The 11842-nt window shown below is 36.0% G+C and overlaps 1 protein-coding gene across 1 annotated transcript; it reads right to left on the bottom strand.

Moving 5' to 3' along the window:
- Window positions 1–351: 351 nt before the first annotated feature.
- Window positions 352–5570, bottom strand: PCOAH_00011530 (SICA antigen; the record flags this gene model as incomplete). The annotated part of the gene is made up of 7 exons (XM_020057962.1): window positions 352–786; window positions 1340–2559; window positions 2711–3476; window positions 3724–4350; window positions 4488–4579; window positions 4607–4683; window positions 4870–5570. The coding sequence occupies 7 exons, from the start codon at window positions 5568–5570 to the stop codon at window positions 352–354; spliced, it is 3918 nt and encodes a 1305-aa protein (XP_019913613.1).
- Window positions 5571–11842: the final 6272 nt, after the last annotated feature.

The raw sequence follows: 11842 nt of genomic DNA, 5'->3' as shown, positions 1-11842 counted from the left end.
GTCAATAAAAAAAAATTATACCAACATGTCCGTGAACTCGAAAGAAAATTTTTTTCTTCCGGCTTATATTAATTACACATGAACGTGTAAACACTTTCGTACAATACAAAACGAAAAAAAAAAAAAAGAAAAATATATTTACTACATCCTAAAACCCGGAATGTGAACATGGAACCTGTTCCTGAGGAACATCAACCCCAGGAACATTTTCCTCAGGAACAAAGTCTTCCTCCCTAAATCCGGAATCTGAACTTGGAACCTGATCCCTAGGAAATTCTTCCTTGGGAACAATGTCTCTCTCCCTAAACCTGAAATCTGAACTTGGAACCTGTTCCTTAGGAACATCTTCCCTTAGGAACAAAGTCTTTCCTCCCTAAACCCGGAATCGGAACTTGGATCCTGTTCCTTAGGAACATCTTCCTTAGAAAGAAAGTATTCCTTAGGAACATTTTCTTCTTTTATGAACTCACATCCCATAAACTCTCGAACCAAAATTTCAAAAAAGTCCTGTTTTGTTATGTTTGTGTCCCCCTTTTGACACTCGTCTAAGACTTCTAAATGAATATCAATAATCGTGCGGCGACCTACAGCACGACGACGACCAGAACGTTTTTTCCTCCTTTTTATAGGCGTAGAACGAGGTTTTCGTTCCTTTACTAAGGTATATCCATGTGGATCATCTGCCTGGTCGTCCACATGAGCGAGAGGTTGTTCTCCTAAAGGAGGAGGACCAGATACTTGATGAGCTCTTTTGTAACGTCTTCTTTTACCAGGCAATGCAAAATACTATGGGAAAAAAAAAAAAAAAGGTAATAAATTTCTTTTTAAAACGGGTCAGATGTTGTTCTTAAGAGTAAAACAATCAGTATAAAACAAGTGCGAAGTGTACATCTGAGGTAAAAAAGGGGGAAGGTGTGTTCCTTTTTTTCTTTTTTTTTCTTTTTCTTTTTTTTCTTCTTTTTCCACCTTTTCTTTTCTTTGTATGCACAACTTAGATGAATACGCCTCCCTCATCAGCTGAACACCAGGCCACATTCTTGTCCTTACACTTTGAAATAGCTAAATAACAGGCTACATTGTTGTTCTTACACCCTGAAACAGCTAAGTAGCAGCCCACATTGCTGTTCTTACAGTATGAAACTTTAACCTTAAGTATAAAATCCTACACACACCCTAAAATATGAAATCCTACACTTACCCTAAATATGAAATCCTACACACACCCTAAGTGCGAAATCCTACACTCCTTTGCTCATTCACCAATTCATTCACTTTTTTTTTGTTTTTTTTTTTTTTTCCTTTCTTCCTTTTTTCTTATATTAGTGTTTTTTTTACTTACCTTCCAAAGGAAGTAGGTCATAGCAGACATACCAAGGAACACAGGAATGGTAGGAAGGTAAGCAAGAAGGTCGGAAGGGTCGGTCCTTTTCTTGTTAACAAGTGGGACAGCCTTCGGTGCAGCTTGAGGAGTTTTAACGTTAGTTCCACCTCCACCTAAAACAGGACCCACAGCTGGTACAACTGCAGCTTCTGATGTGGACGATGGATTCTGTGGAGGTTGTGGCACCTGTCCAGAAATATTACCATTATTGAGTTCAGTAGTAGCCTTGCCAGTAACCTTCTCACCACCCGCAGCAGCAGGACCAGGACCTGGGGCACCAGGTTCTGAGGGTTCAGCTCCAGGGGAAGTGGAGGTGGGTGGGGTATGCGTGTCCGGACCACTAGGGTTTGGAGTACCACTAGCTTCGCCAGTTCCAGTCTTTGGAGCAGGTGCCTGGGGACCTGGAGCAGCTGGTGCGGGGGGAGGTGGAGGAGGGGATGGAGTTAGTTGTCCTGCTGCCTTTGCCTTTGATTCTTCAAATTTCTTCATTAAATTTTTATCTATCTCCTGCATTATTTTTTTCACTTCGTTTATTTTATTTTCCTCCTTCTTCCTTAATTCTTCCAACTTCTCAATAAATTCTTTCGCCTTTTCCTTATCTTTTTCATCCATTTTATTAGACCCTTTTGGAATTAAACCCGGTGTCCTATATTTCCTTTCGTCCACTCTGCACCAATTCATTTTATGCGTATGCTTCAAGGTTTCGTTACCGCAACCCCGTATGAACCATGTATGAATTCTATTCAACATGTCCTCCCCCTCCCTGTGAAGATTATTCATACGTCCATATGTGCACTCCGTATCTACATTGTCCTTCCAGAAGTTTTCTCCTACACCTTTCACTGCATCAAATGCATACTTTACTTCTTCCATTGTTCTACATTCCCGACCAACGTATAAGAGCCATATATGGAGAAGGTCACATTCCCCAATTGGCTTTATATTCCCCCTGATAGTATTACTATTCTTCCCCTTTTCTCTTAAGTTTTTATTAACTATCATTAGGTTCTTTATTATGACTTCGCAAAATTCCTTCTCTTCCTTTCCCATTTCCTTTTCTGTTTGTGCGTGCACTTCACATACACTCTTTAAACTTTCATACTTCTCCCATTCTTCCTTCCCCATATCTTCTTCAGTCGGGACATTATTGAACTTTGTGAACAGCTCTCTCCAAAGTTCTGTATATTAATTATATAATACAAAAAGAAAACATACGTGTACACTTATATTGTGCTCGCAACCCAATATACTTCACTTCCATGACATACAGCTGTAAGCATGCATACTATTCTTACATGTGCACGGACCCATATGCAATTCGTGATTTACCTGCTTCCCCATCCTGGAATCCTATACTCTCCTTCCCCGAGCACCCTGATTCACCCGATCCAACGGATGGGGTGGAGGGTGGAGGCTTACCGGGACTAGGAGGTTTTACTTCCTTGTCAACTGCTGCAACTATGGGAATCCCTTTCTTTATTTCTTCAGCAACGTCCTTTGCTTTGGTTTTCAAACTTGCACTTATTTCTTCTACTTTCTTCTTTGGATCTTCACTACTCTGGTCATCCGACCTGCTCCTTCTATTGCATGCAGACTCGTCCTTTATTGCCCCCATTTTGGTTGTAATGTCCTGATTCATGAACCATTTATAAATGTCCCCTAAAGTAGCACCTCCGTACTCTTGCTGAACTTCAAATTTTCCAGTATATACACAATTCTCATATTGCCCCTTTACATTTAGTACGCTTAAATTAGATATTGCTTTGAATGCATATAAAACATCCTTTTCTTGCAGGCTATATTTCATTCCGTACAATAATAACCATAAGTTTAATAGATGACATGGTGTATTATTTTTCAAGTCGTGCACGTTCCACGTTTTGTCTTTATAGTTGTATGTGCTCCTGTTGTTTGTTACTTTAACCAAATTCCTTATAAGAAACTTACAAAAACATTTGGGTAAGTTATTCCCGTCGACGCCCTGATTTTCTACGATCTGATCACACACAGATGTGAAACCATCTTTCTCGTCGTCTTCACGTAGTTCCCTGTTGAATTCTTGAAATAGACCATACACTTGGTCGTTATTTGCATTCTAAAAATAAGAAGGAAGTACATGTGTACATATTAATTTTCATATATATATACTTATGATTCACCACCTTCCTTCCACTAACCACCCTAACAACCTTCCTTCCACCCTACCACCCCAAACAAGCACTACTACTCCTTATATGGAGTGGAATGCATGTTCCATTTTACATGAAAGATATTTCCTTGGAAGATGAAGGAGGAAGGAAGTTAGAAGGAGGAAAACATAAAGAAGTATTGTTGTTACTTACCCATCGGTTTTGGAATACTTTTTCGACCTTTTTATTTAAGCAATCAGTTTCATCCTTACAATCATTCGTACTTGTTAATTGGGTTTTGGGGTTGATGGGTGGAACAGGTGGTGATGGACATATGGAATCCAGAGTTTTTTGTATTTCGTCCTTCTTGTGCTTGAGCAATTCATCCACTTTAGTCTTAACATTCTGGTCGCCCACTACACATTTATCATAACTTTCCCTGTTACAAACAGCACAGTTATCATCATCCTTACATGAAGATACATCCTTCTTAACATCTGCACTCTTACTGAAGGCGTGTTTTATACCACCTTTTACATCACAAGTGGGCGTGTTTAGTTTCGCCATCTCGATTAATTCATTTGCATAGGCGTTTAGGAGGACGCATCCCATAGTTCGATGGAATATGAGGTTGTCCTCCTTCATTCGTGGCGTCCCGTCAGTCCCCTTTGTAATTCCATATATATGTTTTAATCCACTAAGAATAAGATTACATGCTTGTTTATTTTCCCCGTTCATGGTACTACACAGGTTACTATCAGTTCTTCCGTTCATGGTCATAGCCCCAGACAGTTCGTCCAATCTCTTTTTAACATCATCCCAATATCCACCCGGTCCATTCTAAAAGGAGAAGGAACATATATGTGTATATTCCCTTAGTATATACCATTAATGGCCATTCTTTCTCTTCTAATAAGTGCAGGACAAATTTTACATTGGACTGTTCTGAGCTTCAGAGGACAATATTGTTCACTTACGACGTCCTTCGCCACATTCTTTTCATTGCGACCTCTGTTTTTAAACCATTTCTGTTTTATTTTATTAAAGGATTTGCATGGATCAGTACTACCTTCAACAGCTGAGGAGGAAGATGAACCGGATACGATCCCACTGTCCGCAGGAGGTTTTCTTCCCTTGAATGTCAGAACTACCACATCACCATGTCCGATTGACCTAGAGGAAGAGAAGAGAAAATACTTTTTTGAGCAGAGTACTTTTTTTCTTTTTTTTCTTTTTTTTTTTTGCTTTTTTTTTTCCGTACAACCACTACTTTTTTAAAGCATATATATATGTATATGTATATACATATATATTCTTATATATGTATAGGTGTATATATATAAGTAATCGTAACCTTACCCTTTACTTGGAACAGACTCTACTGTTATTGTGTTGCTTTTGAGAGTATATACAAGGTCTGTCCCACTTCCAGAGCCTCTGCTAGCTGCACTGTTTGTTCCACTATCTGCACTGCTTTGTTGTGACTGTTGTTGGTCATTCCGTTTTGTTGTTGTTGCTGATGGACCTGTTGTCATTGTAACACTATTTTTCATAAGAGTTGCTACTAATTCTGATGCATCATTCTTTTGTCCCTTACAATCTTTCTCCTGTGTTGGTTTTTTATTTATTAATTGCATAATAGGCGTGTTCCCTTTTATAGCTCCAAAAATATCTGTTAGCACATCGCGCTTACCATCCATTATTTTCATAGCCTTTAACTCCTTATATTCGCACACATTACATGTACTGTGCCCCTTAAGTTCTGCGCCCATACTCTTCATTTCATCAAATATAGTGTGTATAACATTCTTCTTATTGCAATGTTCACGGAGGTACATGGTGGACCATAAGTTCATTATTGCGCAATACACATAATCCTCGATTAGATCATTAGCAGTTCCTTTTCCACATTCTTTGCCCCCACTTCCTCTTATTTTTAGCAAGTTCTTCACAATGAACTCACATACTTCTTTCTCGTCCTCCGTATTTATCTTTTGGCTGTACTCCTTCATTGTTTGGCATAGTTTTCCGGCAAGTCCATCACTACCATCATTATTCATTCCTTTAACAAAGGCATTCATCCAACCAACTATTGTACTGTATAGATTTGTCTATAAATTAGAACAATACATTTATAAATATTATTTGTATATAATGCATTCATTACTATTATGGAAGAACATAATATAATATGATGCAAGAGAATACTCCTATTCTACACATAGCTAATATTATATTACAATACCTCCGCTGCGCCTGTGTTTTTCCATTGGGACTTCTTCTCATCCAACCATCTTTCCTTGAGTTCCTTAAACTTTTCATCCGGTTTCATTTTAGCACTACTCATTTTCTTTGAGCTACTTATCAAATAAGAATAGTGCTTTCCCAAGTATTATGTGTACGACGTACGCTTTATACTTCTATTACCATTCTATGAGTGATTCATTCCTTCCAGGAAGTAGTATATGTGGGGAATTTTTCACTTTTTCATTCATTTTTTTTTTTAGTCTTTCGCTGCTTTTTTCTTTATTAATTTTTTAGAAGGAACATTATTGTACGTATTTTACGTATTCCTTCCGTCACGTGGCGCATTATTCCTTTTTTGTCATCATGCAGCACATTATTTGCTTTTCTTTCTGTTGTCATGCAGCAAATTGTTCGTTCATTTTTTTTTTCATTCCCTTTTTATTTCTGTTTTATGTACAACTTTTACACTTAAGCTTAACACAACTTATTCCCTGGTAGGAAGAAGGATGCCCCTTCCTATATGAATTTTGCTCTCACAAAATTAGTGTAAGTTGTTCACCATAAAAAAGAAATTGTTCACAAAAAAAAATTCACCAAAAAGAGAAGAAAATTTACTTAAAACAAATTATTGTCAAAGAAAAAAATGCTTCTCAAGGTAGAATTCTCAAATACATAATTTCCACTTAGAAATTGTTAACAACATATTGTCAATGAATAAATTACGCAAAAAAGAAAGAAATGCTCCCGCACTGACCGGGAGGGAACAAAAGTGTCGCCGTAATGGAATTCTCACCTGCAATATGGGAACAATTTCACCTGCAATAAGGAAAATTTCATCCGCCATAAGGAAAATGCACTCGTAATATGAAAATTTTTGCTCAAGTGAATTCGGATACTAATGAATGTACCTTCCTGTATACCCTAAAATTTGTATTTTATTTTTTTTTTTTTTTCCGAATGAATATGAAATATAATGCGAATCAAAAAAAAGAAAGGGAACGAAACATAGAACCCTTCCTTTTACCTTTTTCTAATGTTTACCTATATATGTTGTATACAACTTATTCCTTCGACATTGAATTATGTTTAGCACTAATTCCCCTTTTTTCCTTCCTTCTTTTTTCTCCTATGCAACTTCTTCCTTTATGCATAATTTAAGAAGGAATGCTCTCAAAATAAATAATTATGGCACGAACATATACGAACTGTCAGCAAATAAAGTTAAAAAAAGGGAAAAACATTGTTTCTGCAAAAAAAAACATTCTTAAATAGGAATATTTGTGAATACCTAAATTCCCATACTATAAAATTGCCAGAGGAAGAATTATGAACAGCAAATTTCACGCATAATCATCATCATACCAATCGGAGTGCTCCACATTTTGTTCCATATTTTGTTTTGTACTACTTCCAAATGTCAGGAAGAAGGAAAAGGGGGAAGGAGAAGAAGGAAGTGTACAAAATTTGTACATGCGCCATCGCCACCTTTATCATCCCATATCTGCGCATAAGTCTATGTACGCATTGCAGATCACACACATACCCCCTACCCACTCCCCCCAAAAATAAATACACTCTCCTTTGCATTGGGAGCAATGTGTCCGCCATGTAGAATGCCTTTTCAGAGGTTGTGCACGTTACTTAGGAGTATGGGGCACACTACTTGGGGTGCACATTGTCCCCTCAGGAGTAGAACCACTGTTTAACGAGTACATATTTGTCCCTTGGGGAATTTTTTCCCCCTCCCTTGGGAAGGAATTATTACCACCAACAGTGAAAAATAGCTACCCCCACTCAAAAAGTATGTTTTCCTAATGGTAAGTGGAACATTTTGGAGGGGGGGGGGGAGGCAGTTACTTCTAATGGTAAGTAGAACATTTTGAGGGGGAATGTTACCACGTCATACAACGTCATACAATGTCAAACAATGTCATACAACATCAAACCACATCAAACAACATCATACCACGTCAAACCACGTCAAACACTGGGAGAATCCTATTAACGTACACTTAATAATGGAGTGTGCGTGGTGCCATTGTTATATATATATATGTGTATACACCTAAGTTATATATATATATATATGTATATAAAGGGATTCCCCTTGAAGTATGGTGACCTTTGGAACAGCATAAGCGTAGCGTACAATCACAAGATTCCTGCTCTGAAGAATATAGTAATGATGAACTCTTTGCCTACTGTAACAGCACAATATTCGTCCGCTAATGCTGTAATAGGAAAGTGCAATATAACTTCAGGTTCTAATACTCTGGCACATTATCTATAGCAGATCAAAAAAAAAAAAGTAAAGTATCGTTAACAAAGAATAAAGTAGGAATGGGTAATGCGTGTTATGGGTGGTAGGGGGAATATTTGCGGGAAGGAACATTGTTATGCTGGAAATATATAGTTTATGGTACACCTTTATTATACCAACAGAGTAAGCTCATTGTTTAAATTGCAGAAGAATATACATATAAAGGATAGTTTATTTGATCAAATGTTATAGTTATGAACGCATATGCGGAAAGAGTATTCTTACATGTATATGGTCATATTTTGCACTTTTTCATTTGTTCCATAACATTATATACTATATTAAAGAACGCCAATAGAATACTATCGCATTACTATCTTAATGTGCATATTACACGTATATTAATTGCACGAACAGACAGAAGTATTCATCTCCCTTGGCCTTATTTTTAGTGTGCCTCCTGAATTTAGTGTCATATCCGTGTAGACTGTGGATAAATACTCCCTTACGACGGTGTATATATTTCTTAAATAATTAGGAACGCCATGGGAAGTAGGCATATAATAATAAATAAGGATAAAATTCCTCTGGGATGATGTATATATAACGCGCGCGTACTCATTTTTTACCTGAAGAAAATAATGTTCAAAAAGAGCGGGGAAAAATATGGGATTCATATATAGGTGTAAAATGAATATAGGAATATATGGAAGTGGAAATAACGGAGAAAACTACAAAAATATATATAACCTAACAAAAATAAATAGCCAACTCAAAACATTTATTTAAATTGAGAGGGAAGGAATAAAAATTTATCATTGTTACATTATTATAAAGAGAAAAGAATGGGGGTTCGTTTTGCAAGGCATAACTATTATGGGAAGGATGTGTACAAATATATATTCCATATTCCGCTATATATTTATTACAGTTCCCCCATTCCTTTCCTTCTGCGCGTGTGTCATGTGTAGCTTCATTTATCCAATAAACTGATCTATATCAATTAATATTAAGAAAAATATACACATGTATAGAAGGGAAGAGTGTAAGGTATGTTCTGTGCATACGGACTACACTATACACATTAATAAATTCTAATGAACTCCTTTTAAAACATAACAATAAAGCTTTAAATTAATAATACACGATAAAACCCATGTTGAAAAATGAAAGTACAGCTTCACATAAATAATAACTACATAGAGCAAATAATAATAATGTACTACTTTGAACAATTACGAACAGTCCCATATAGAGTACATAATACAATAATGAGGAGTATAATAATATAACAATGTAACAATTACATAGAGGAAGGAATGGAAAGGAAAGGAATAAATAAATAAGTAAAAAATTCGATATTTATTCTTCTATAACCATCCTTAAATTTGCAAAATTTGTACACATATCCATTCTGCATAAATATATAAATAGAGGGAGGACGATTTTTAACACATAAATTCACATTCCACATATATACAAGGAAGCAATATCCACATAGGAACAATGACCGGAACTATGACAAAAGTAATAACCCCCCCCCTTTTCATTTATTCACATAATATAGATGTATACACATGTAATATTCTCTATGTGCATAATACACAATAAATTTAAAAAAATGTAAAGAATACACATAAATTTATATATATTCCACCCCCTTCTTACATTCATAGGAGGTGTGCAGTGAGGATGATTTACCTTCCAGAAAAGTGTACGCAGCATTCGAAGGGATGAATGGCAAACATCAATGTGCGAGCATCACCTCCTGGGAGGACAATGTATTGGATATACTGGCACATGGAATGAGCGATCCCACGAGATTTGCACCATGTGCACAAGCAATTGCACAAGCTTGGTGCATTGTAACTAAGGTGGATACAACTAGTTCGTCATCATGTAAGGAAATTTGTGACTTCTTTTATTTTTTCGTAGGGGATAAATTATGCAATATTTTGAATAAACCCCTTACTTTTAAGAAAACTATGGAGGATATCTATAATAAATTGGACATCTCCAACGGTCATTGTAGTTACAACGCTATGCACACTGATGTTTTGTGTAGTGATTTCAAGCAAAGGAAAATCGTATTCGATTTCCTGCATGACTATAAAACTATAAAGGAGGATATGAAAACTTCCTGTTCCTCGGGGTCCCCTTATACGGGGAAATATAGCAATTGCCTAAATGCAGCTATAAGTGCTTATGGACAATTAAAAGCAAGTGGTCAACGTAATAAAGATGATCCTTCCTGGACCACATTTTGGAATCAGTTCCAGGGCAATGGTAAGGGAAAAATTCCAAAACCGGAAGACTTGAAGTGTGGCACTGTGCTCGGAGAAGAACTCTCACCAAGCGGGGACGACGAAACGGACCTGACTAGTTGTCTCCTACAGTTGTCTTCAGAACGTGCTGCATTACATTCAGCAATTACTGCATCATCACCACAACAGGGTGGTGGTGGTGTCACCCCTCCAGCCATCATTTCCTCCACAATTGCCACGATTGGTATTGGATTACCAGCAGCTGTCGCTTTCTTCCTATGCAAAGTAAATAATTACAACAATTACAACAATTATTCCCCCTACGAATAAAAAATATACATATGTATATATATATATACATACATATATAAAGTATATATATGTATATATATTATACACATTTCCACGCTCCCCCCCTTTACTGTTAGTATACCTCACTATTTTCTAACATACGTAACTCCTTTGGAGGAAGCAGCAACAAAAGAGGAGGGATGTCCCTTAGAAGAGAATTTAATGAGTTAGAGGACGATTCTACAATAGGAGGTTCAACATTTGGCTCAAGAGCAAGCTCAACAATAGATGGAGCAGATTCCACCACAGTTTATTCTATCCCATACAATAGATAAGTTCCTCAGTTCCTTCCTCTGTATTTCTTTAGGAGAAAAGGAGGAAAGGAAAAAAAGAGAAAAAAAGAAAAAAGGAAATTCCACACCCTAACAACATTCCAACAACGTGCAAAAAATCTGACCCAATTTTTTTTTTTTTTTTTTTTTTTTTTTGCTAACAGTTTTATATTCACAACTGTTGTATCTGAACCCTAAACCTAAGGAACAACAACACAAGAAAAAAATTTTTGAGCATAAATACATAGTTCTGATGTTTAAATATGAACATTTTGCACCTACTACACCGTTAAATGGAGGAGGGTGTAGTGACCTAATTAAAGAACCTGTATTAGTTCATTAGGAGTACTAACCACTTTTAACTTAAATTTTAGAGCAGTATAAAATATGTAATAATAAAATGAACTATTTTTCTAATTACTTTAAATTATTACATCCATAGCTGTATTATTATTATGTACATTCCAAATTTTGAACTTAAAATAAAAGTTACAATTTACACACACCTACAATGAAAACAATGAAAAAGCAGTATACATCGCGCATCCGTACAACACAATTGATTGAATTTAACACATTCTCTATGTTCAGCACAAAAAGAAGAATAAAATAATAACATAATAATCATCATACACAATCCATACAATCTATTTAATGTACATAAAAGAAAGAAAAGGAAATATTTCATTTAAAATATTTTTTCATTTTAAACACCTTTTTTTTTACATTCAAAAAACAGCAAACAAAAAAAGTAAAAAGAAGAGCAAAAAAAGCAAAATGGCACCTCTAAAATATTTCATATTTATCTTCGTTCTTTCCATTTGGCAATATGACCACCATGTAGGACAACAACTATTAAATTTGTTAAAATTTGTGACGCACACATATACACATTTATTATGATTAAAAAAATTTTTTATTTTGATATGAGGGGGGAA

This window comes from Plasmodium coatneyi, chromosome 5, assembly GCF_001680005.1.
Source record: "Plasmodium coatneyi strain Hackeri chromosome 5, complete sequence".
Lineage (NCBI taxonomy): Eukaryota > Apicomplexa > Aconoidasida > Haemosporida > Plasmodiidae > Plasmodium > Plasmodium coatneyi.
The sequence above is the reverse complement of the archived record's forward strand: the minus strand, read 5'-3'. Positions and strand labels throughout refer to the sequence as shown.